At 47.1% G+C, this 26234-nt stretch overlaps 1 protein-coding gene and 1 pseudogene across 3 annotated transcripts; both read left to right on the plus strand.

Moving 5' to 3' along the window:
- The first annotated feature begins 415 nt into the window (after positions 1-415).
- Positions 416-2615, plus strand: LOC136523753 (glycosyltransferase family protein 64 C3-like; annotated as a pseudogene).
- On the plus strand, positions 1617-23926 carry LOC136519426 (uncharacterized). Of its 3 annotated transcripts, none has more exons than XM_066512828.1 (34): positions 1617-1755; positions 2675-2731; positions 2899-2967; positions 4370-4541; positions 6364-6479; positions 6582-6668; positions 6748-6864; positions 6951-7014; positions 7095-7237; positions 7352-7399; positions 7466-7534; positions 9137-9212; positions 16429-16559; positions 16811-16870; positions 18472-18495; positions 18594-18663; positions 18734-18798; positions 18869-18930; positions 19017-19140; positions 19204-19264; positions 19366-19478; positions 19873-19950; positions 20055-20117; positions 20210-20305; positions 20617-20726; positions 21204-21393; positions 21532-21646; positions 21750-21862; positions 21936-22013; positions 22739-22816; positions 22898-23029; positions 23106-23159; positions 23234-23314; positions 23431-23926. In XM_066512828.1, exons 2-34 carry the CDS (start codon positions 2678-2680, stop codon positions 23479-23481), a joined length of 2964 nt encoding a protein of 987 aa, XP_066368925.1. In that variant the 5' UTR covers positions 1617-1755; positions 2675-2677; the 3' UTR covers positions 23482-23926. The 3 variants fall into 3 exon arrangements, with proteins under 3 accessions (XP_066368925.1, XP_066368926.1, XP_066368927.1); XM_066512829.1 differs by having other exon boundaries at positions 19207-19264; positions 23431-23925; XM_066512830.1 differs by lacking the exon at positions 18472-18495 and having other exon boundaries at positions 23431-23925.
- Positions 23927-26234: the final 2308 nt, after the last annotated feature.

Raw genomic sequence — 26234 nt, forward strand, 5'->3', positions numbered from 1 at the left:
GACTAAAGTTTAGTCATAAGATAATAGGCTAAACATGGACTAATCAAAATTTTCTTTTTCCTTCTGAGTTTTACTCATCAATTAGCCTATACTAGTTCTTGTTAGACCATAATTAGTTCATGTTTAGGTCTTCTATTCGGCATCCAAAACGTGGACTAAAGTTTAGTTTAGTCCATCCAAACACCTCTTAGTTTGTTTGTTTTGACCATGACCAAATTTTAAAAATAAATAATAAGTAAATATAAACTCATAAGCTTTTTTTTACAACAACTCATAAGAGCATATCAAGAGTTTTCTAAATCACCTCCTAATCCTTGATTTTTAGAAAGATTAGAAAAAACCCTCTCTAACAACTCCTAATACTTCTTCCTAAAATTTACGCACTTGAGAAATCTTCCCCCGTTCCGCGTAACTTTACGCGAACGCGACCTCGCGCTTCCTCCCGCGGCCCTCCGACGTGCGCACCGCCACCGTGGCCATGGGCGACGACGACGTGCTCCCCGACGCGGCGGCACTGTCCTTCGCCTTCGCCACCTGGCAGCAGCACCAGCACCAGCGCCCGAGCCCCTGGTCGGCTTCTACCCGCGGTCGCACCACCTGGACCGGGCCTGCGGGAGGTGGGCGTACACGGCGGCGCGGCTGGGGCGGTACTCCATGGTGCTGACCAAGCTGATGCCCCTCGGGTCTGACCTCCTGCGCGCGTACTCCTGCTCGCCGGAGCTGGCGGCGCGCGCGCCGTGGTGGACCGTGAGCGCAACTGTGAGGACATCCTCATGAACTTCGTCGCCGCCGAGGCGACCGGCGCCGGGCCCGTGCTCGTGGAGGCCGGCGGCGTCAGGGACTGGGGTGACCCTGGGAACAACGCTGGCGCCGGCGAGGGGCCTCGAGGCAGGGTCAGGGACGTGGGGCTCAGCACCACGGGCGGGCTGGGCCACTAGGAGAAGAGAGGGCACTGCATCACCAAGTTCCACCGCTTGCTGGGAAGGATGCCGCCGGCAAGGTCGTGCAGCCCACCGTCGACGAGCAAGGCCTCTACAGCAAATGCGTCCGCCTCGTCCGCTGCGACAAAAAAAAGTCGGGAAAAAATTGATGTGAGACTCAAATTTAATTTTTTGAAAGTCATTTATTGGAAACTGTTGAAGATGCAATTTTTTTCCTCCCAATACCTTTTTAGAAGTTTAGAAACTATATGTTTTTAGGAGGAAAAAATAAAAAACTGTAGGAGATGCTCTAATGTTCGTTCCTTTCCCGCCATTGGAAACCGGAGCGTGGCAGCTTCAAAATGCGAAACCTTTCGTTAGTCGGAACTAACCAGGCTGGCAGGTGGGGCCAGCCCAACATGAGCTCACACCGGGCCCATTCCCAAATCCCCGCCCTCGCCTCCCCGTGGCCCATCTCTATTTTCTCCCGATCCCACCTTCTTCCCCCTTTCCGGCCGCCACCTCTCTCGTCTCTTCTTCCATCTCCTCCGGCTTTCCCCCCTTCGTTATATAAACCCTAGACTAAAACCCCCGAGTCCCGCCCGATCCCTCTCGCCACAACCACCGTGCCGCGCGATCCCATTTCGAAAGTAAAAGGAGGAGCGCGCTCGTACTGAGCTCCGCGGAGCCCCAACCCTAGCGGCGCCGGCGGTTCAGATGGAGGCGCACGGCGACCAGCGGTGGCTGGTGGAGTGCCTGACGGCCACGCTCGACACCGCGCGCGACGTCCGCGCCTTCGCCGAGGAGTCGCTCTGCCAGGCCTCGCGTCTCCCTGGTTCGACACCTCCTACCTTTCCCCCCCTCTCTCGTCGACGATTGACTTGTAACTGATGAACAGAGCAATTCAGCTTCACGCGTTGGCCAGAAGCTGCTTTCTGCTCGAGTTTTTGGCTGCGCTCTAGTGACATTTCGACTGTAGATACTACGGGCGTGCAATTTACTAGTGAGAGCTGAGGGGTGAGCTGAGAGTTGATGGAGCTGAGGAGCGAGCTGAGAGTTGATGGGGATCCCCTAGGCGTGTGAGCCGTGACTTCAGGAATGATGATTGTTTTATTGTTGAAGCCTGGTTTGCTGCCGTAGCATTGCCCTGTTGGGGAGTGCTGAACATTAGTGCAGCATTGCTCTGGTTGCTAAGGCTCTGATTGGGATTGCTTTGCTCTATGTACACTCCTTCCCAGGAACACAACTTCTGTATGTTTTAATATGATAATAGCTGTGCGAGAACGTCTCTATCCATGTCCAAGTCTCTAGAGGCAAAATCATAACTAACTAATCCAGTTCACAGCACAACTTGACAACAGGGAACCTGGCCCCACTGTAGTTCACAGCGCAACGTGACAACAGGGAACCTGGCCCCACTGTAGTGCATGGCAGCTTCATTGATGCTGCTTTAAATTCTGTTAGAAGTGACACTCTTTCTAGCACTGAAAGTGTGATTGATCCGAGCACCATTCTTACAGGACCTCGTGTTGTAGTTAACTAAGGTGGTCATATAATTAGCATGCTGTTGCAACTAGTAACCATACTTCGCATTCACATCCACGTATTCAATTTTGGTCTGTTGTTATATCTGTCAATTATTTGCCAATCAGGTTGAAACCTTTTGCTAGATTTGGGTTCATCACAATTCTTTGACATATGAAGTACCATCAACTGATAATAGCCTATTTTTTTCCTGTATTGTTTTTTCTCAGGATATGGAGCTGCCCTTACAAAAGTCACCATCAACAAAGAGATCCCGTTTGGTTTACGTCAGATATCCTTCCAGCCATTTATGTACATTGTTTTTTTTATCAAAATGTTGTGTTGAACGCTGTATTATTTTTCAGATTTCCTTTTTTCATGAGTTGGACTAGCTTTTGCTTTTTTTTGTTGTTCCTTTACAACTTGATACCTTGCTGCTGTCTTGCTAAAGCAGTTCATCAAGCAGCATTGGCAGGAAGATGAAGAGAATTTTGTGCCTCCTGTTGTTTCCGCTTCAGAAAAGGTACCAGCAAAATAGGACTTGAGTGAGAATGTGCCTTTGTTTCATTGCTTACTTGGCTTGCCCAACAATATGGTAGCAATTGCCATTTTGTTCTTTAATAAAAAAATGATTTAAAAAGTTACAGATTTGAAAAACTGCAAGAATGGGGAATGGTATCCACATTTTCGGAATAAATTTTAAAAATGATGCAACCTAGACTCATCATTGTTTGTCCAACACCTCTTTAGTCTTTACACTGGGCTAGACAGGTGCGGATGTTGGTGGGACCTGGCCGGGTCAGATCATTTGAGCTTCTAGGGAGAGAACTTCCATGGCTTGCAGACTTAGAGGAAGCTCCAGGGGAGGCAGGCTGGCTGGCGGTGTGGCATGTCTGGGGTTGGTGCAGTGAGGTGGTAGGAACACTGCTGGCGGCGGACCGCGTCAGACAGTCAAATGGCTCACGAGAGGGCATGGAAGGCACAATTTGCTGAGGGTGGGGGTGAGTGCTGTGGATTGTGGTGTTTATCTCGGGAAGCAGCAGCACACAGATGAATGAACATAGCTTGAAGTCATTTGATGCAAGATGGACTACTGGGAGTGCCACCTGATGGAAAACAAAATCTCAGGGCCACTTTGGTAGAGCTTCACTTCTTGATTCTTGAGCTTCACTTCTTGATTATCCGAACGAGTGATTCTGGTGGGGAGCAGGTGAGAATCAATTCTGAAGTGATTCCTGTGGCAAATGAATAGGGAGCAGTGGGAAGTGGTGGAGAGTGGGTTTTTTTTAGCTCCCAGCTCGTAGTGTAAATGGAGAAGTGATTCTCGTCAGCTTCCCACCAGAATCCAGTTGCATTTTAAGTGTTTGGCAGCGCTCTGCGGAAGCTGAGAGTGAAGTTGGGGCTGGGAGCTGTGCCAAAGGGGCCCTCAATTGCCTGATATATAGCATTCCCCTTTTTTCTAATGTGGGGACACTTCATTTTGATGTTTTATTCTTGGATTCTTGAATTGATGGTAGTTTTCTATGAGAAGAGCAGGGAAATAAGTTTTGAACATAATAAAATAAAAAGATGTATGTACAGTGAGATATTATGAGCCCAACTAGAGCCCGAAGGAAAAGAGAGGTGATGGCATCTAGGCGGTTCTATGTTGATTTCTTGAGCAATGTTTTTTCTTTATGCGAAGCGAGATTGAACTTGTTACATTCCTTTCCGTTCATTTGTGAAGAGGATGTTTTCCAGTACATTCAAACAGACCAGAGGCCTTTATGATCTCGCTTGGGCATCCGTTATTGTAATTAATGCCATTGTTATGCTGTATGTATGTTATAAGAACAATAGACTACCACATGAAATTTTGAATTTTATGTTGTTAAATACATGTGTTGTATCTAATTTACATTCCTCCCAATGCTGTTTTGCTTCAGGTGGTCATACGGCAGCTCCTGCTTACCTCATTGGATGATTCTAATGGGAAAATTCGCACTGCTATTAGCATGGCTGTAGCAGCTATTGGACAGCAAGATTGGCCTGAAGACTGGCCTGAGTTACTTCCAGTTCTCTTAAAGTTAATTAGCGATCAAAGCAATGGGAATGGAGGTAAATAACTTTTCTTGCTTCGTGGTATGTTGACGTACAGATATGCAGCTGTTTTAGGGGTATATTAATGGTCCTAGAGCTTAAACTCGATGCTGTCAATCTCCTAATAACGTAAGGTCCTCCAGTTGAGTTGTTTCTGTAATAATTCCTCGGACCAGAGTGCAAGATATCAAAGGAGTTCTCACTATCCAGGCTATAGTAGAATGCCTGCAAATTTGGGACTTTTGATGGTTTGATATTGCAGCATGATGTCCCTGATTAGCTTGTCTAGAAACTCACAAGGTTGGGCTGCTACTCCTGTAAGTCAGCATACAACACATATTTCTTTGGATCAATCAAATTTGTGCCTTCGAAGCGAGTTCGGAAAAAGCTGGATACCGCTGCAATGCAAGTTTTCCTTACGGTAGCTGTGAACAATCCATGTTTGATCGCCAACCGTCTTGCCAAATGGGGTCTGCCAGATCCTTGTGCCTGTGAGCCTGTCCCATATGTGACCAAGCCAATGAAATGATTCAGCATTTTACTTGTCCCTTGCTTATTCGCTCAGAAAGTCTGGAAGCTCATATTTCAGAAGTTGGGCTTGGTTAATTGGTCTCCACCAAAATTCAGCAACCCGTTTTTTGAGTTGGTGGTGCCAAATCCTAAAGATCAGCGAGATGGCCTGAACTCCTTGATAATCCTTGTGGCTTGGGAGCTTTGGAAGCACCAGTGCTTCTTAAATGGAGTCAATCCTAATGTTCTGATGGGTCCTTCAAGCAGTGGCAAATGAAAGTATCCTTTGGTACTCTGCGGGAGCCGATGCGCTCCAAGAGCTTCTCCTCGGTTGTTTACCCCAGATGCTTAGTCCATTTGTTGGTGTGTGTTTCTGGTCATGTTTCAAGCACAGTTATCCCTATTCCCTCCTGAAAAGGGTTTGTGTTTGTTTTGGGGAGGGGTTGTTTAAATCCCTCCTTGGTGTACCTTAATTTCATTTTTTTTCTCGAACATGCAAGAGAGTTGTGCGTCATTTCATTAAGGAAGAAAAGAGAGTATATGGGGAGAAGAGTCCCCAAACGAAACACACACACAAACCTACAGCCCACACCAGGGTTGATCTGGTTGCTAGATGTCTTTGATGAGCAAAGGTTGCGATTGCAGCCATGAGTGCTACATTTTGCCATGGTGTTTCATGTGAAAGAGGAGGGGAGGAGCACTGAGGAAAAGGAGAGGAGCACCAAGGAATAAAAGAGGCAGAGGTAGGGTCTGTAAAACAGCAGACCTATGGTGATGCAAGGAAGGCTGGAACGATGGGAGTTGTTTTGTTGGTGTGGACCGTTGTAGAGCTATTCTGGGAAGTGGGATTATTTGTTGACTTGGATCATCTGTGGCCGTGCTCTCAGAGTTGCTTGGGTTGCATAACAAGTTCATGTATGATTGATATTTCCTATTATGTTCACAGATAAATGGGCAAGTATCTGTGTCATCAGTCCATCCTGAGCAAGTTTCTTGAAGAGCTTGACCTATTTGGACACCTCGTTTTTACTGACTGGTTTACTTCCTGATACCTTTGCTTTGAACATCAGTGCACCCCAAATCTGAATAGCTTCATCTTAGGATGGTCTCATGGTTCAAGCACTGTGTTTATAACTCCATACTCCCTCCGTCCCAAAATAAATCAACTTATGGCTATGTATGTCTAGATACATAGCCAAAAGTTGATTTATTTTGGGATGGAGAGAGTATATGATAATAATTATGATTGGATTTTTATACTAATGTCATTTCTTGAAGCAAGAATATGAGTTAAGTAATTTCATATTACAATCGAACTTCCGTTTTGCAGTTCGTGGAGCATTAAGATGCCTAGCCCTTCTATCGGATGATCTAGATGATACGTGTGTTCCAAAGCTAGTGCCAGAGCTATTCCCATCACTGTATAGAATAATATCATCTCCTCATGTATGTTCAGATTAATTCTTTTAGTATTTCTGTGTTCCTGTTGTTCATGTTTTCATGACAAATTGATAAGACAATTTCATTTGCTTTCGCCCATGAAAACAGCTGTATGAAAATTCTCTTCGCGCAAAGGCTTTTGCAATAGTCCATGCATGTATTTCCATGCTTGGATCAATGAGTGGTGTCTATAAGGTAGATTAACTGTTTGTTTACTATTGAGTTCCTTTTGCTGTTCTTCACATTGTGGGAACTGATGAGATTTTTTATGCAGAGAGATACAGCTAGTTTGATAACTTCGATGCTTGATCCACTAATAGAGCAATTCTCCATAGTTCTAAATTCCCCGGTGCAGTCCCAAAATTCTGATGACTGGAGCATGCAGATGGAGGTATATACATCATACAACCTATGTTGTGTCTGAATGCATGCATCACTTATATTTAGTAGTGATTCTTATACTTGTCTTATCCTCAGGTGCTCAAATGTTTACTTCAGCTTGTCCAGAACTTTCCTGGACTGCCTGAAGCTAAAATTTCTGGCAAGTATAGATACATCATATTTAAGCATTAGCTTGATCTTAGACCTTTGAATTTCTGATAAAATGGAGAATTTGTGCAGCCATTCTCCCCGCACTGTGGCAGACATTTGTTTCATCGTTCAAGACCTATCACCTGTCATACATTCAAGGTGCAGAAGATTTGGATTCTGTTAGTTATGATTCTGATGGCAGTGAAAGAAGTCTTGAGTCCTTCGAGATTCAGGTAGTTCTTTCTTTCCTTTTTTACTGATATGTCTTTTCTATTTTTTTGTCCTTTTAACTTCTATATATCTCACTCCATTTGCCACTATTTCTTTATGTTCTCATTTTTTTGCAGTTATTTGAGCTATGGACAACAATTGTGGGGAATTCTAGATTAGCAAAGGTTTGTCTTTCTAATGAATGTTTAGTGCATCATGCGTTTGTATTGATTTTCATGTTGTTCCACTAGGTCATTGCGGGGAACATTAAGGAGCTAGCATACTATACTATAGCCTTGCAACAAATAACTGAAGAACAGGTATGAACTGGCTGAAACACTATAACTGTACACATGTGATGCTTCCTTTGTTCTTTTTGAATCATTGTTTGGACTGCTGCACTTAATTAAGGATAAACAGAAATGAACCACATACACATTAAATTATGGCTTCCGCAGCTATGTTTTGGTGTCCCCACTTAATTGGGGGAATTGTACAGTGCAGAGCACAGCCAACAAGTTAAAGAGTCGATTTAGAGTTAGTTTTTTTTTTCTCGAACACGCAGGAGAGCTGCGTATCATTATATTAAGAAGAAAAAAGGAGGGTTTAGGAACCCCTTCCAACACCATACACACCCCAACACACTTCACAAGACACAATCCGTCTCTCTCTAGACAAAGACCTGACCCTCGACCACTAGTAGTAGGAGAACTCACCCATTGGCTGGCTCTAGAGCAAGGAGATGGGAAACTCCTCGAGCTCCGGCCAGACTCCAGAGGTGAAGTTCGTCCTTAACTACAGCTAAAACTCCATTAAGATTAGGTTAAATCCCATCAAACACACATCTGTTACGGTGGTTCCAAATAGACCAAAGCTCCTAGAATGATGAGAGATTTCAGACCCTTTCTTGCCTGACCATCGATTCCCCTGTTTGTGCCTGCACACCAGTCATCAAGGAAGATGTCTTCGGGCTGGGGAGAAAGGCCCTGCAGGCCGACCCTCTGAAGAATATTGAACCACACTTCGCGGGAGAATACACATGATACTAGCAGGTGGTTAATTGTTTCTTCAGCCTGATCACACAGCGGGCAACGTTCAGGGTGAGGCAGCCCCCTTTTAGCAAGGCGGTCTGCTGTCCAGCACCTGTTATGTGCAACCAGCCACATGAAAAACTTGCATTTGCCCGGTGCCTAACTCTTCCACATTCTTTCCCCTGGCCTGAACTCAGCACCAATGAAGAACGCCTCATATGCTGATTTTGCTGAATAAGGACCTGAGGCAGAAAATTGCCAAACATGAGAGTCATCAACATCAGGTTGCAATACCACCTCTGAAAGGAGATCCCACAGCCTGAAATATTCTGCCAAAACTGCCACTGTAATAGCCCCCCCTGATATCTCGAACCCATCTCAGCTCTGTCATTGCTTCAAAAACTGTTCTCTTCCTTGCTCTTTTAGGCACTGAACCATAGAGGTTAGGCACAAGTTAGGCTAAGCTCTGACCATGCAACCATCGGTCAGTCCAGAACAGAGTGTTCCTGCCATTGCCAACTTCTGAAATTATGGCCACCGCAAAGAAAGCCTTTACTGAGGGGTGGACTTGAATCTGGAAGGCCTCCCTTGGCCGATCAGGTTCAGTTTTTTGCAGCCACAACCATCGCATACGGAGAGCCCATCCTAGCTGCTGCAAACTAGAAATCCCAAGTCCTCCAAGTTCAGGTGGCTGGGTAACCTTAGGCCAAGCCACCAAGCAATGGCCACCGCTCGCATCTTTAGTTATGTTTCTTCTTGACATGCTATTTAAGAAAGCACATGGAATATACTTTTTGCAAATAGTTTGTCTATTAGTCACTCTTCACGTTTCTTTTTTCTTTTTATTTGTTATCCATGTAATGGTTATGCATTAATGTTTTGTTTTTCTAGGTGCAAAGCTGGTCACGTGATGCTAACCAGTATGTAGCTGATGAGGATGACCTAACCTATAGCTGCCGTGTGTCTGGTACAAACTGCAGTACTGATATATTTTTTTGTTTACTTGGTAGGCTTATTAAGAGCGCAATTCTGTTTTTTTCTTTCGATGTCAAGCGCCTTGGCACTCAACGACGGCGGCCCGCGACTACGTAGTTCGTAGTCGTGCTCCAGTCCTCACCGCGAGGTTATACCCCTCTACTGGTGGCTTAACGAGAGTAGAGGTAGGAGCATAGTTCTTAAGGCGTCGCCTAGGCGACGCCTAAGCGTCTAGGCGTGCCCACCTCGCCGTGGAAACAATGGCGCCTTGCCCCCTAGGCGTCGCCTAGGCGTCCAGGCGTACCAAGCACTCACTTGGACGCCTCACCGCCTTAAAAACTATGGGTAGGAGATTAGATGATAACTGATTCCCCCTTCATTGTTTGGAGTCCCGGGAATATATGAGCCAACCGGCTAACAAACTTGGAAACAAACGATCCTAATTTTAAGGCCTAATTTTCTCCTAGCCACTGGGTCCGGCCCTGCCATCCTCGTCCGAGGTGATCGTGGCCCTTGCCGCGTCGCGCGCTGCAGCCCGCTCTGCTGCCCTGCGGATGTCTCACGCCCTGCGCTGCCTTGCGAATGTCCGGCCCCACATGACATCTCTCCCCTCCTCGAGAAGCAGCTCGTCCTCGAGCTGGAAGCTTGGAAATTGCTCGCGGAACGTGTCGAGGTCTTCCCAGGTCGCCGACTCCGGCGGTTCGCCGCGCCAGTGGACGAGCAGCTGGCGAACGCCGCGCGCCAAGCGAGCCCGCTCAACCCGAGCCGGCTCTGGAGTTACCACGCCATGGTGGATGTGTGGCAGTGCAGGTGGAGTTGACGGAGGCACGCTGCTGAACTTCTTGAGGGCGGTCACATGGAACACGTCATGGATGCGAGCCTGCGGCGGAAGGTCCAAACGTACAGCCACGTCGTTGATGAGCTCGGCGACGCGGTAGGGCCCGATGTAGCGTGGCTTCAGCTTGCCCGTAGTAGCCTGGGGTAGGGAGGACATGGTGCGCTGTCGGAGGCGCAGCAACGCCCAATCGCCCACCTGATAAGACACTTGTCGATGATGCCGATCGTAGTGGTGCTTCTGAACAATCTGCGCCTGTTCCAGGCGATAGCGGACGTCGGCGAGAAAGGCTTCGTGTTCCTCCATGTCGCGAGCCACGGCAGCAACCTGAGTCTCTCCCGGCTCGTAAGAGCGGATGGTGGGTGGGTCGCGGCCGTACACCACGCGGAACAGGGTCTCCCGGAGCGAGGACTGGTAGGCCGTGTTATACACGTACTCAGCCCAGGGAAGCCACCGCAACCATTGTCGGGGTCGGTCTCCCGTGAAGCAACGCAGGTACATGACGATGACGCGGTTGGCCGCCTCCGTCTGGCCGTCAGACTGAGGGTGGAAGGCGGACGTCATGTGCAGCTTGGTGCCCATCAGCCTCATGAGCTCGCGCCAAAACAGCGAGGTGAACACTGGGTCGCGGTCCGAGACCACGGACTGCGGCATGCCGTGGAGGCGCACAATGTCGGTGAAGAACGCCTGGGCCACGGTCTCGGCGGTGTACGGGTGCGCCAAGGGGATGAAGTGGCAGTACTTGCTGAAGCGGTCGACGACGGAGAGGATCACCGACTTCCCGGTCACTCGCGGCAAGGCCTCCACGAAATCAAGGCCGATGTCGGCCCAGACGATGGTAGGGATGGGCAGCGGCAGGAGGAGCCCGGCGGGGTGGAGGTGCTCCGACTTGTACCTCTGGCAAGTGACGCAGTCCCGAACAAAGTCCTGCACACAGCGACGCATGTTGGGAAAATGAAAATCGCGGCGTAGTCGATGCAGCGTGCGCTGGACACCCTCATGTCCGTCGTCGTGGACGGCCGCCACGATCTCCTGCAGCAGCGGCGAGGCCGGCGGTATGTAGAGCCACCCGTCGTAGGTGACCAGGCCGTCGGAGAGCGCCCACGGTGCGGCGCGCGTGCCCGCGCTGATCTCGTCGTGGACAGCCACCAAGGCCGGATCCGTGGCCTGGGCGTGGCGGAGGCGGCTGATGAAGTCGAAGCGGGGGCCCGAGACTGACATGAGCGCGCCCGTAGAGTCCTCGGTGTCGCGGCGTGAGAGGGCGTCGGCCACCGTGTTCGTCGCGCCGGACTTGTACTCAACGGTGAAATCAAAGCCCAGCAGCTTGCCGACCCAGTGATGCTGGGGAATAGTCGCGAGGCGCTGGTCGAGGAGGTACTTGAGACTGTAGTGGTCCGTCTTGGCGATGAAGTGGCGCCCCCCATAGGTACGGTCGCCAATGGCGGACGGCGAGGACGAGGCCGATCAGTTCCCGCTCATAGGCCGCAAGGGAACGATGGCGAGGCGCCACCGGCCGGCTGAAGAATGCAATCGGGTGCGCCTCCTGGATGAGCACCGCCCCGAAGCCGTAAGTGGACGCGTCACACTCCACGATGAAGGGCCTGGAGAAGTCCGGCAGGGCCAGCACAGGGGCTGATGTCACCGCCCCTTTGAGGGCTGTGAAGGCCGCCGCGGCGTCGTCGTTCCATGTGAACCCCTCCTTCAGGAGCGTGGTGAGGGGTGCGGCGATGGCGCCGTAGTTGTGGACGAATTTCTTGTAGTAGCCCGCCAGCCCGAGGAAGCCGCGCACCGCGCGCGCAGAGCGGGGCCGCGGCCACTCATGGATGGCCTGGACCTTGGCGGGATCCATCGCCACGCCGGATGCGGAGATGATGTGGCCGAGGTAGCTGACGGAGTCGACGCCGAACGAGCACTTGGACCTCTTCACAAAGAGGCGGTGTTGGCGCAGAATGGTGAGGACGACGCGGAGGTGTCGAAGATGGTCCGCCCAGCTCTTGCTGTAAATCAAAATATCGTCGAAGAAAACGAGGACAAACCGGCGGAGGTGAGCGCGGAGCACGTCGTTCATGAGCGCTTGGAAAGTCGCTGGGGCGTTGCACAGCCCGAACGGCATGACCAAGAACTCGTAGAGGCCGTCGTGGGTGCGGAACGCCGTCTTGTGGACGTCCTCCGGCCGCATCCGCACCTGGTGGTACCCCGACCGAAGGTTGAGCTTGGTGAAGAAGCGCGCGCCATGGAGCTTGTCCAGGAGCTCGTTGACGACGGGGATGGGGAACGCGTCCTTGACGGTGAGGGCGTTCAGGGCGCGGTAGTCGACGCAGAAACGCCATGAGCCGTTAGCCTTCTTGACGAGGAGGACCGGTGAGGAGAACGCCGAGTCGCTGCGTCGGACGATGCCCTGGTTGATCATGGCGGCGCATTGGCATTCCAGCTCGTCCTTGTGGGCCGCCGGGTAGCGGTAAGGACGGACGGCCACAGGAGGAGCGTCCGGCTTGAGAATGATGCTGTGGTCGCGGGCGCGGGGTGGGGGCAGTCCCACGGGCTCGGCGAAGACGTCCTCAAAGGTGGCCAGCAGCTCGTCGAGGAGGGACGTGCTGGCCGTCGCGGAGTGGAGCCCTGGCGCGCTGGAAGGCGGCACCCCGGTCCAGCAGAAGTCACGCCCCCGTAGCTGGAACGACATGGTGTGCTTGGCGAAGTCCCAGACAATCGGTCCGAGGGTGGCCATCCATTGGGTGCCCAGCACCAGATCGTATCCTGCAAGGGGCATGACAAAGAGGTCGATGTTGAAGTCAGTGCCGTCGACGGAGACTGGTGCGGCCCGGATGACGCCGGGGCATGTGATCCGCTCGCCATTGGCCACGATCGCCGTGAGTCGAGGCCGGGGCTGGACCGTCAGCCCGGTGCGCGGCGCGGCGCTGGCGGCGATGAAGTTGTGGGTAGACCCACTGTCGAGGAGGGCGACGAGCGTGGTACCGCCCAGCGAGACGGCGATCTGCAACGTCCCGCCGAACGGCACTCCGGCCACTGCGTGCAGGGAGAAGATCGGCGACTCCGTCTCCTGCTCGTCGGTCGCGGCTGCTTCGTCGGTGTCGGAGATCTCCACGCCGCCGATGTGGAAGATGCGCCGGCAGACGCGATTGTGCCCCCTGGTGTACTTTTCGTTGCAGTTGTTACAGAGGCCCAAGCGGCGGCGCTCCTCCTGCTCCTCCTTGGAGAGGCGCTTCGCCGGCCGGCCCTCTCCCTGGTTCGCGGGCACCGGAGCCTTATCGGTGGCGGCCGTGGGCGCCGGGAGGACCGGACGCGATCCCGGTGCTCCCAGGACGCCGCGCGCAGGGCCCTTGGCCGGAGCGGCGGTGTACTGTTCCATGCGCTCGAACTGCTGGGCAAGGCTCATGGCGGCCGCAAGGGTTTGCGGGTTTTGCATCTGGACCTGGAGGCTGAGCGGCGGCAAGAGCCCCCCCGTGAAGAGCTGAACCCTCTGTGCCTCGTCAAGGCGATCGGCGCGGGGAAGCAGTGCCTGAAAGCGGTCCTGGTAGTCGGTCACCGTCCCCGTGCGGCGGCAGGCCGATAGCTCGAAGAGGGGCGCCGAACGGAGCGGGGGCCCGTAGCGTAGGTTGAGGAGCTCCGTGAAGCGCAGCCATGTCGGCGTGCCCTCGTCCTCCTGGACCTGCATCTACCACAGTTGGGCTCCCTCCTGGAGATTGTACGATGCCATCCAAACGCGCTCCTCGTGCATGATCCGCTGCTGCAAGAAGAAGGACTCGCATTTGTTGATGAAGATCAGCGGGTCACTCTTGCCGTCGTAGTGCGGGAATTCGGGGCGCCAGTGCTTCGGCGGCCGATCTTGGTGGTGTTCGCCCGTGCCCGGGCGCCCTCCGGATGCCGAGGAGCCGTTGACGGAGAGATCATGGATCGCCTTCGCGTTGGCCTCGATCGACTTGTGCATCAGTTCCATGTTCTTGGTGAGCGCGTCGATGGACGCCTTGAGATCGTCTCCCATGTCGTCGGCGGAGCAGGAAGCGACGGACGACGAGGGTGGAGATGCGGCGGCGGCGGATGGTGGTGGGGCTTCGGTGGTTGACGGCAGGGCGGGCTGGGCGGCAGCGGAGGAGGAAGCGGATCGACGAGACCTAGATACCAGGTTGTCAAGCGCCTTGGCACTCAACGACGGCGGCCCGCGACTACGTAGTTCGTAGTCGCGCTCCAGTCCTCACCGCGAGGTTATACCCCTCTGCTGGTGGCTTAACGAGAGTAGAGGTAGGAGATTAGATGATAACTGATTCCCCCTTCATTGTTTGGAGTCCCGGGAATATATGAGCCAACCGGCTAACAAACTTGGAAACAAACGATCCTAATTTTAAGGCCTAATTTTCTCCTAGCCACTGGGTCCGGCCCTGCCATCCTCGTCCGAGGTGATCGCGGCCCTTGCCGCGTCGCGCGCTGCAGCCCGCTCTGCTGCCCTGCGGATGTCTCGCGCCCTGCGCTGCCTTGCGAATGTCCGGCCCCACATGACACTCGAACAACGCAGGAGAGCTGCGTGTCATTTCATTAAGAAGAAGAAAAGGGGGCTACAAGGGAGAGGTCAAAGACCAATCCTGAACCCCCCACCAGAATGTTACAAAGGGAGGGTTGAGAGAGTGAGAGACCAATCCCAAAAACCCCACACAGCACCAAAACTAAAAGAAAAAACGAGTGAACCAGCAAACACACACAACCCAGCGCAATTCTGTTTACCAGTGTATTGCTTTTTCTTTACAACAACAACAACAACAACAACAACAAAGCCTTTAAGTCCCAAACAAGTTGGGGTAGGCTAGAGTTGAAACCCAACAGAAACAATCAAGGTTCAGGCACGTGAATAGCTGTCTTCCAAGCACTCCTATCTAAGGCTAAGTCTTTAGGTATATTCCATCCTTCCAAGTCTCCTTTTATTGCCTCTACCCAAGTCAACTTCGGTCTTCCTCTGCCTCTCTTCACGTTACTATCCTGACTTAGGATTCCACTACGCACCGGTGCATCTGGAGGTCTCCGTTGCACATGTCCAAACCATCTCAACCGGTGTTGGACAAGCTTTTCTTCAATTGGCGCTACCCCTAATCTCTCACGTATATCATCGTTCCGAACTCGATCCCTTCTTGTATGACCGCAAATCCAACGCAACATACGCATTTCCGCGACACTTAGCTGTTGAATATGTCGTCTTTTCGTAGGCCAACATTCTGCACCATACAACATAGCAGGTCTAATCGCCGTCCTATAAAACTTGCCTTTTAGCTTCTGTGGTACCCTTTTGTCACATAGGACACCAGACGCTTGCCGCCACTTCATCCACCCTGCTTTGATTCTATGGCTAACATCTTCATCAATATCCCCGTCCCTCTGTAGCATTGATCCTAAATATCGAAAAGTATCCTTCATAGGCACTACTTGACCTTCCAAACTAACATCTTCCTCCTCCCGAGTAGTAGTGCCGAAGTCACATCTCATATACTCAGTTTTAGTTCTACTAAGTCTAAAACCTTTGGACTCCAAAGTCTCCCGCCATAACTCCAGTTTCTGATTCACTCCTGTCCGGCTTTCATCAACTAGCACTACATCGTCCGCGAAAAGCATACACCAAGGGATGTCCCCTTGTATGTCCCTTGTGACCTCATCCATCACTAAAGCAAACAAATAAGGGCTCAAAGCTGACCCTTGATGTAGTCCTATCCTAATCGGGAAGTCATCCGTGTCTCCATCACTTGTTCGAACTCTAGTCACAACATTGTTGTACATGTCCTTAATGAGCCCGACATACTTCGTTGGGACTTTATGTTTGTCCAAAGCCCACCACATAACATTCCTTGGTATTTTATCATAAGCCTTCTCCAAGTCAATAAAAACCATGTGTAGGTCCTTCTTCTTCTCCCTATACCGCTCCATAACTTGTCTTATTAAGAAAATGGCTTCCATGGTTGACCTTCCGGGCATGAAACCAAATTGGTTCATAGAGACCCGCGTTATTGCTCTCAAGCGATGCTCAATAACTCTCTCCCATAGCTTCATAGTATGGCTCATCAACTTAATTCCCCGGTAATTTGTACAACTTTGAATATCCCCTTTATTCTTGTAGATCGGTACCAATATACTTCTCCTCCACTCATCAGGCATCTTGTTCGATCGAAAAATATGGTTGGCAGAACCACAGAAGCTAGTATCAATGAACTAAATTTCTGCTACTACTGTTACTGACTGCCTTGAAGCCTAAGTGTTCAAAGATGTCTTTCTTTGAGTTCTGCTTTTGTTTATAAGAGAGACCCTTGTAATCTACCCTTGAATTGGAACTTGTTAGTCGCTTGGTTGCAATACTTCCTCACTTCTTACTGGTTTTCAGGGTCTCTTTTGCTGGAAGAGATAGTAACGGTTTATGAAGATTATGGAATTGACTCAATTTTGGAAGCTTCACAAATGCATTTTCATGAATCACGAGAATTGAAGGAAGCGGGTTCTGCTGACTGGTGGAGAGTGAGTTCTTTGGTTTTGTTATATTAGATATAAAAGAGCTTGAGTTTCTTCTTACCTCTTACGAATGATGTTTCATTGCTTATCATATTCATCGCTGTTGCTTTAAGTCTAAGTATTGTTTAGCATTAACTCATATTTATACTTTAAATATTATAATTAGTATCACCCCAAACATTCTATTTAACTTTGCTGATATTATGTTCATGATGGTTTCTGGTCTGATATCTAATGCAACATTTTCTTTGTGGCAGCTGCATGAAGCATCACTTTTTGCTCTAGGTTCACTGTCAGAACAGTTGTCTGAAGCGCAGGTTGGTATATACTTGTTTTGCTTCTGCTGAGCAGTTCGTTACATCAACTGATTTTCTATTGGTATGTAGTGCAAGATTTTACTCCCCTTGTTTAGGGAAGTCTTTTTGAACCCTTTTTAAGGTTTTCTTCAACCTGCATACAAGTTCGACTATTAATTTTTATTGTGATATATTTTCGACACAGAACAGAATAATGATGGCATGAATTTATTGACAAAGAATTGGCTGATATAATTTGCCCATATATCATTAAACAACGACAAAAATAACTTGATCTAACTGTTGACCCCATGTGCCTACTGTGGTGCTTTTTTTGTTGACTAGGAGTAGCATTTGAACATGTGACTTTGAATGCGGAAAGCCTCATGCTACTTGTTTAGCAGCCTTGATGTTGTGTTGCTGCAGTCTGCACAGCTGGGCACCTGGGACTCACCATGGTTCAACTTGCGATGTCCTTGTGAGAGATTCCCATTTCTGTGCATGGGCTAGTGATGGGATTGCTGGGTTTACAATGGATATGGTAGGGACTAAGGGAGTGGGGAATATATGTGTTTTTGAGATGGTTATATGACAGTTATGGATATGGGCCAGAGCTGGGAACCTGGGATCTCAGAGTATGAGTATGTAATGTTTTTTGTTAGAAAAACTCCAGCAGGGCCCTTAAACAGGCCCCTAAACTAAAATTTGAGGGCCCATGTTAAAAACACCATGTCCAACATGGCCCTTATTTGAGCCCTCAAAATGAGCAGGCCCTCAAATCTACTTCCATGGCCCTCGTTTCTGCGGGCGTCTCCCCTGCTCCCCGTACAGTAGTTGACAGGTTTCCACCCCACATGCACTTTTTCCCAGTTCTGGTGCCTGGACCGCACCGCCGCCGTCGTCTGCCCATCTCCAAGTCCAGCACTGCCCTTCCCCACCTCCAAAGACGCCTAGACCGACCTCCCCCACTCCCCCTCCCTGATTAGCCACGGTGGATCAGCGGCCTCTTCCTCGTCTGGGCTACCCTCCCCCTCCCTGATGAGCCATGATGGATCCTCGTCCTCCCCCGACGAGCCATGGTGGATCCTCATCGTCCTCCTCCCGTCGTGGGTCAGGTCCCGTCTGGGCCCTCGGCGGATCCTCGTCCTCCTCCCAGCAAGGGTAGTTTGTCTTGTCCGCATCTAGCTCAGTAGATAGAGTGAGGAGGAAGAACAGGGAATGACGAGTGGGTCCTATATGTCAGTTTATATTGGAATGGATTTGAGGAGCGAGGAAGAACAGGGAATGACGAGTGGATCCTATATGTCAGTTTCTATTGTAATGGATTTGAGGGCTCCTGTTGGAGCAGATGCAACAATAATAATAAAAAAAACAGGCCCTGAAATGTAGGGGGAGTCCTCAAATCAAAAGTAGGGACCTTGATTTGAGGGCTCCTGCTGGAGTTGCTCTTAACATATGTCAATTATGTTATATTATCTCGCATGGATATTGCAGTTGGCAGATTTAACAGTTCATGCTAACTGTCCAACTGCCCAACTCTCTGTCTGTAAAGCTGAAGGAATTGCCTGACAGTTATCTTCAATAATGTAAGATCTGATAATGTTTTTTTTTTGTAAATGAAGCGGTGTATTACTCTAAGAGGCAAGGTAGAGAGTTGTTCATTATGATTTTATTTTCTTTTGAAATGACTAAAACAAACTATGGAAGTTGTGCTCTTATTTATAATGTGCTTTTTGCTGTTTAGGATTCTGGTTTGACAAAATACAATGTGCGGGATTTACTTGAGCAAATGCTAATTGACATTATGGGAACAGGTATATTTCTCTACTCTAGGGTGGTGAATTCTTGTGTGGCCTGTTTTATGACTAATCTTGTGATTTTTAGGGGTGCATCAGTACCCATTTCTCCATGCACGTGCATTTTCTAATGTGGCTAAGTTTTCTTCAGTGGTAAGTTTCCTTTTTTTCCTGCTTTTGTTTTCCTTTATTTTTAGCAAGCTTAATTCAAAAAACATGACAGATAAGTAAAGGGATCAGTGAGCAATATCTATGCAATGTGGCTCATGCGATTGCCTCAGATGTGTAAGACCTATATTCTTGTTTTGTAATTTTCTTTCTAAATGCACAAGGAAAATGTTGCATTTATCTGTGAATTATTTATGTCGCAGGCCGCCCCCAGTTAAAGTTGGTGCTTGTAGGGCACTGGCCCAACTTTTACCAGAATCTAATCAGAATCTTATTCAGCCAAACATTATGGGCATACTCTCATCTCTTGTTGATCTTTTGCGGCAGGTAGTTATTGTTGTAAATATTGCCTTTCTTGACTCAAATGACATAACTAATGTGGAGTTTTAGCAGGCATCTGATGAAACACTGCATCTTGTTCTAGAAACCCTGCAATCAGCAATCAAATCTGGTATGCCAGCATGTTTGTGTATCCACTTTGTAGCAAAAAGATGTTATATATACTGTATCGACACTAGAATTGTGTGCTGTTTTTTTCATCTGATAATGTAGGTGGAGAACAATCAACTTTAATTGAGCCTGTCATTTCCCCCATCATACTGGATGTTTGGGCACAACACATTGCTGACCCGTTCATCAGCATTGATGCTGTCGAAGTGTTAGAGGTATGTTTTCGTCAGAACTGGAAAGCTCCAGTGCTGTACATATACTTAGTTTTTTTTAGAACCACTATGTACAGAATTCTTTTTGATTGCATTATGGAGCTGACCAGAAGAAGAATTGTTAGATGAATTAACGTTGATGTATACTAAGTATTTGGTAGTGATATACTTTTTTTCGAAGCACTTAATGCCATTGTTGAGCATTTTAGTACGGCCTCAAAGCAAATCCTTTACTTTCATTATGGTTATGTGGTTTGTTTCTCTATGCAGTATTTTATGTCATTCTATAACATTTCCCTGTGCACCTGTTATCATTTGTTAGCAGAAAGCAAAAATTATTTTTTTCTGGCTTTTGAGCTCCTTAAAGTTACATTTAACATAATTCCTTAGTTTTTAGGCCATCAAGAATGCTCCTGGATGCTTACAGCCGCTTGTGTCTCGAATCCTCCCAACAATTGGATCCATTTTAGCAAAAGTAAGATGCCAACGCCAGTTTACACATCACTGCCATTGTTCTTTCTTTCTGCGTCTGCCTACATTATGCAAATTTTAATTTCTGGTCGATTTGCTACTTGCTAGCCCAAGGTCCAACCAGATGGACTGGTTGCAGGTTCACTGGACCTTTTGACGATGGTACTCAAAGTATGTCTTGCATATCTCGGAAGTCCTATGAAGCTAAATGCAAAACATTTCTTTTAAAGTGGTTATTTCTAATGCTGCTCTGCACATTTCAGAATGCTCCAGCTGCTGTGGTTAAAGCAGTCTTCGACACATGCTTTGTTTCTACTGTTCAAATTGTTCTTGAAAGTGATGACCATGGAGAGATGCAGGTACATGCTAAAACACGGTTCATTTGCACATTTGGGCTATCCATCTGTATCACTGTAGTTGTCTGGTACACATGTATGAGGCATATTATTAAGTAATATTTAAAATAATTGCACGGAACTTGTACTTATCAGCTAAAATTACTTGTATGCGTATATCTATAAGGTCAAGAATGATCCAATTCCGTAAAGTTTTACTCAGCTGTTGCCTCTAGCCTCTAGGTGTATGTACCAGATGAAAATTGTGAAACAGAGGTTGTTGCTAACCTACTTTGTTTTGAAATGTATCCCTAATAGTAGCTATTCTCAACTAGAATGCGACAGAATGCTTGGCAGCATTCATATCAGGTGGCCGGCAGGATTTGCTTGTCTGGGGTGGTGAACAAGGACACTCACTCAAGATGCTACTTGATGCAGCTTCAAGGTAATGTCAGAATCAGTCTTATAGAAGATACCACAGTACCTACAATCCTAGATGATCATCTTAGTGACCTGAGAAATATCCAAAAGCAACACAATGCTGGACCCATCTTGATTTGATGCTGGGAACTCATATTTGTTTCCTCTTGCAACAGCAAACTATATTTTTGAAATGGGACTTTCTGTTGAAATTGAAGCATAATGCTTTGTGGTGGATTAAAAGATTCACCAGAATCTGCATATTCTCTGTGCCTTCTGTTGTTTAAATCCAAATTGCAAGTAGTTCTCGCTTTTCTAGGTACATAGATTTTGCTACACACCTAGTAAAGCTATGTATATCTTGAAAAGCCAGAACAACTTACGATTTGGAATGGAGGGAGTACATTTCTTCTATACAATGCACCAGCCTACACCTTATCCAGATGTTCTAAGTGTTTTTTTTGTCTGTTTACTGCTTTCATGGTTCTTAATGGTTGTGCAGGCTTTTAGATCCAGCGTTAGAAAGTTCAGTATCACTCTTTGTTGGAAGCTTTGTCTTGCAACTCATTTTACAAATACCTCTACACCTGTCTCCCCACATACCGGATCTTATTGCTGCTATTGTGAGACGTATGCAAACGAGCAGCATCACAGGATTGAAAAGCTCGCTTATTGTTATAATAGCCAGATTAGTAAGTCTCTCTCTCTCTCTCTCTCTCTCTCTCATACCTAAGGTGTGTTAACTGTTAACTCTCTGGCATTTGTGGTGAAAGATTACTCTAGTTACTTAAGCTTGTCCAAGATGTGTCCTCAGTTCACTCTGCCTGCAGGTACATATGAGTGCACGAAATGTTGATGGGTTCATCAATCTATTGCTTTCTATCCCTGCACAGGGGTATGGCAATTCACTTGTTTATATTATGTCAGAATGGTCACAACTACAAGGCAAGTGTTGACCGGATCATATCATCGTATATTGAATTCTGAAACCAATTTGCCTTCTCACCTGTTTCACTGAATATGCTTCCATGTTAAATATCCTTTATAGGTGAAATTCAGGGAGCCTACCAGATAAAGGTAACAACGACTGCATTAGCTCTTCTCATATCAACTCGTCACCCTGAGCTATCCAAGGTTGAAGTTCAAGGGCATCTTATTAAGGTACCGTTGGTAAGAATTGGTGTTCTACAGCTAGTACCTTGCCTGATTCGGAGCCTGACCCAGAAACATGCAGACTAGTGCAGGTATAACGACACGTTCAAAAGCTCGAGTGACTCCTGATCAATGGACCAAGATTCCACTCCCAGCTAAGGTAACAGTTGATTATTCACATTTCCATTCCCGTCAATGTTTCAAATCTAGGTAGGAAGCACTCTGTATTTGGTATGTAGCCATGCATTACCCAATTTTTCCACACATGTGACAAGATTCTTTTTTTTCCAACCTGGTCTTATGCACCAGCAGTTCAGCACCCAGCAAAGTAGAAAAATGTGGCGAGCTTCTCTTGAGGTAGCCAAAGTGTGTTTGTGAATTTAATTGCTTAATTTGAAACAAGTGTGGCAAGAATGTGGTAACACAAAAAAAAAAAAAACTCGACCGGGGGGTTAAGACTGCCCCCGCAGCATTACAAATAAGAAGGACCTTCTCACCCAGCCGAGAAAACCCCCGAACCCCCGCCCCCACCCTTACATGGTGGCTTTCCGTCGCCCAAGTGAGAATTGGGCCGGTGCCCCCCCAGTGCTTTGGTTATGGGGACGGACGAGGGGATTTTTTTAACCTCAGCCTGAAATTCGCTCCCACGGGGAGTCGAACCCAGGATTTGAGGAGTGCCGCTAGGTCACCTAACCGTTTGAGCTAGGCACTCTTTGGCAGAATGTGGTAACATGATAACAACCTTGTTAGTATACAAACCAAATGGCCATTATATGTCTAATATATTCTGTTAACAGTGTTAACTAATGTTTAATGTGACATCAATCATCAAGTAGCCTTTTCTTAGCAATTGCTACTTAATATTCTTGAATTTGTATTATGCAGATCTTCTCATTGTTAGCAGATACTTTAGCTGAAATTCTGGAACAAATTGGTGCTGATGATGACAATGACTGCGAAGAGGTTTCTACACATCTCATCATTTCAAACTATTAACTGCAGTGCTTGTTTGATCCGAAAGTTCCAACTTTTTTTGCCTTTTAGGATAGTGACTGGGAAGAAGTGCAGAATGGTGACGCTAGCATATCAGATGATATCATACACTCAGCATCTGTTCCTTCAATCGCTAATCCATCAGTTGAACATTTAAATGCAATGGCAAAAGTTTTTGATGAGGTTTGTTAGCAACCAGGTTTGCTCCTTTGGTAGTTCTGTCATATTTATGCCATATTTACCTGGAGCTGTACAACAGGATGATGATGATAGTTATGACGATGATCTGACAAAAACTGACCCTCTTAATGAGGTTTGTTTCCACTGCAGAAAAGATCTTCGATTTGAATTAGATGATGTCAGTCAAATAATCCGTCTCCTGTGCAGGTGAAGTTAGCGGACTTCCTGACAAACATCTTTGCCAACTTGTGGGAGAATGATCAACCAATGTTTGAATATCTTTGCCAGGTAAAATGTCATTTGACCAGTTGCTTTGCATTATCAATCGTTCAACAGATATGAATATGGCCTAGGTAAAACGAACGTATCCACATCAACATTGTCCTCTAATAAATCCTTTGCAGGGCCTATCGGATTCACAGAGGTCAGCTGTTGAAAAGGTTTTGAGGAGGTGAAGAGTTAACATGATTGGGATCCCGTCTTGCATCTTTTGGGATATATATTTCTTCATATTAGTTAGCGAGTCTTGTAGGCATACCTATGGATTGGTTGTCATGCTTGTTATATGTTTATTGGTGTAAAACTGATACATCCCTGAAGCCGGTGTAGTGAGGTTTTGTTAGTGTAGGTTTCTTTATGTTCTTTGTATTTTTTCTTTGGGGAACATATGTTCTTTGTATTTAAAATCTACAAGATGTGTGTATTTGTTGTAACGGGTGTGGTGATATTGGGTATTCATGTCTTAAGAATTCCCGGCTTCAGGTGTTCTTGACGTTGAATTTCTCCGGAGGGGCCTTGTTTCTTTATTCATCAGTTTATTCATGTACGGTGTATGGAGTAGCTGAGCTCCAGTGACCAACTGAAATGTTATTTATAGAATGTTTGCCTAGTGGACACATGTTGGCACGCTTGAAGCTAGGCAAATTAGATGGAGTTAGTAGACTTCAAACAATGTTAAGAATTTGATCAATTAGCTTTAGGGTTGGTTTGACAAATGTGGTATATGCTAGCAGCTTTAGGATATGTGCCAATTGGGCCTTTAATTAGTTAATAACTCCTGGTGTCTGGTGAAAGAGAAAAACATGTAGCTCCTCGAGAGGCGGCACCATGGCCCATCCCCCACTTCCATGTTGATGGTGTCTGCATGTCGACATCCTCGGTTTTTGATCTATTGACAACTGGTTGCCGATTCTGACTGATTTAGGTTCTCATCATGAAAAAATAAAATGAGGGACCATGGCATCTTCCTCACCACGGAAGTTTGGTTAATTAGTTAATATTAGTATATGTGTCCGTGTGTTGCAAAGGAATCTAATATGTATAGTAGTCCGATATTATTGTTAGACGTGTTTTGTTTTAACTTATATAAGCATGAGTCATGAGTTCGCGTCATATATGAGATATGGAGAGCGCGATCCAATATGAATTGGAATCAGACCCTGAATCAATCATCGCTAGATGCTACTTGTTCTAACTTGTTTGAGTATGAGTCATAAATACAGATCAAATAAAAAAACCAGGAGAAAATAAACTATTCACTGTCCGGGTAATTAGAGAGGTGGATAAAAAAAACTCGGCCTGCGGTGGGCAGACAGCCCCCGCAGTTTTTGCGCTAAGAAGAAGACCTCTCACGCAAGCCGAGAAACCTCGCGAACCCCATGCCCCGCCCTCACAAAAGGGCCCGTAACCCTGTGAGTGGGCCGGAACCTTTTTACATGTGCTTTGGGACGTGGGACGTGCGATGGTTTTTTTTTCTGCACAAGCTGCGCATTACCGCAGCTGTGTCCACGGCAGCCAGGGGTTGAACTCCCGACCGGGGCCTTCCCACGATGGGGACGGAACCACTCGAGGTAACGCTCGCTCGCTAGAGAGGTGGATAAAAAAACATAGGATGAAATTTTGACTCTTAATATTATTATTAGATATATATATATATATACTCTCGACCTGGTCACGAGCCCTTGTTTAGTCCCAATGCTATTCATATGTTCTCTTTAAACAAAGGCCACATAACAATGTATTGGATTCATTCAGTTCAAAAAAACTGTATTAGATTTTGTCACTTTGCCTATTTCAACATGTTTGAGTTTGTAAGGAACTTTAGGTAGCCTTCACCATTTTTACAAACAAGAGTTCACTATCAAATTCAGAGTGCTGCCCAAGCGGGGCACGAGCAGTTAATACATTCTTTTTCTTGTAATCTGTTAGTGCTGTGCCAGTTGATCTCTCAACAGAAGTTTCAACTACAGTCGATTTGTTTGATAAGTTTTAGATAATGATTGCAAGGCTGTAACTATCGTGTTGATGATTCCTAAGGCCCAAACTATTCCATTTTCTTTTATCTTTTACAAAAACTAAAGTCAGAACTCAGAAAGATACGGTTGGTGCTATAGCGGTTCCTTTGGAGTCTGACTTTATATGTGAAATTGTGAATTCACAGCTCCAAAGGTGGCTTTGGCTACCACGGTCTTCTTTTTCTATGGGGCTTTGGGTAGCAGAAGACTGGCCATTTTTTGAGGCGTGGCGGGGGTCTAATTTTTTCGCTACCTCAATTAGTTTTTTTTTTCATGAGAGATCTTGATATTTAACACCCAATATGCTTGACTCACTTAGGGTGTGTTTGTTTTGAGGAATGATGTGATCCATCATCTTTTCACTCCTCACTTTTTGTATTTGGTTTGTGGAATGAAATGAGTTGATCCATCACCACCTCATTCCTCATAAGCTAATAATTAGTATATGCCTGAGGAATGGATTGATTCCACCAAAATTCATGGAATAAATTCATGATGCATCACCTCAGGAAGCAGTGACTCCACAAAACAAACACACCATTGGATTGACACCTAATCCACATGACTTTCAAAACTTACGAATTACTTCGATTCAAGTGTTTTCCTCTCCTTTTTCTTTTTGTTTTTGCAGCCGTTGTGAAATGCTATATTTTTTGCGACGTTGTGAAATGCTATTTATGCCCTGCCACACTCTCTCTTATGCACGCACACCTTAGACAGATTACTCTAAGCAACTACTTTCATCAGGACCTCCGTGCCCTATAAATTACTCGTATGCACGCACACCCTAGACAGATTGCTGCAATGGCAAAGTGTGATAACTAAACTAATTTCATCAGGACCTCCGTGCGCTATAAATTAAATGAAATAGATAGCATATAGGATATTCATAAGGGATTCCAGAATTTTAAACA

This window comes from Miscanthus floridulus, chromosome 18, assembly GCF_019320115.1.
Source record: "Miscanthus floridulus cultivar M001 chromosome 18, ASM1932011v1, whole genome shotgun sequence".
Classification (NCBI taxonomy): Eukaryota; Viridiplantae; Streptophyta; class Magnoliopsida; order Poales; family Poaceae; genus Miscanthus; species Miscanthus floridulus.

What these genes read in the sequence shown, in the direction of transcription:
- LOC136519426 (XM_066512828.1), top strand. Translation starts at nt 2,678, where the DNA reads ATGGAGCTGCCCTTACAAAAGTCACCATCAACAAAGAGATCCCGTTTG. An exon ending in TCAAAGCAATGGGAATGGAG is followed by an intron (nt 4,542 to 6,363) that starts GTAAATAACTTT and finishes TCCGTTTTGCAG; the next exon opens with TTCGTGGAGCATTAAGATGC. An exon ending in CTACTTGATGCAGCTTCAAG is followed by an intron (nt 20,727 to 21,203) that starts GTAATGTCAGAA and finishes ATGGTTGTGCAG; the next exon opens with GCTTTTAGATCCAGCGTTAG.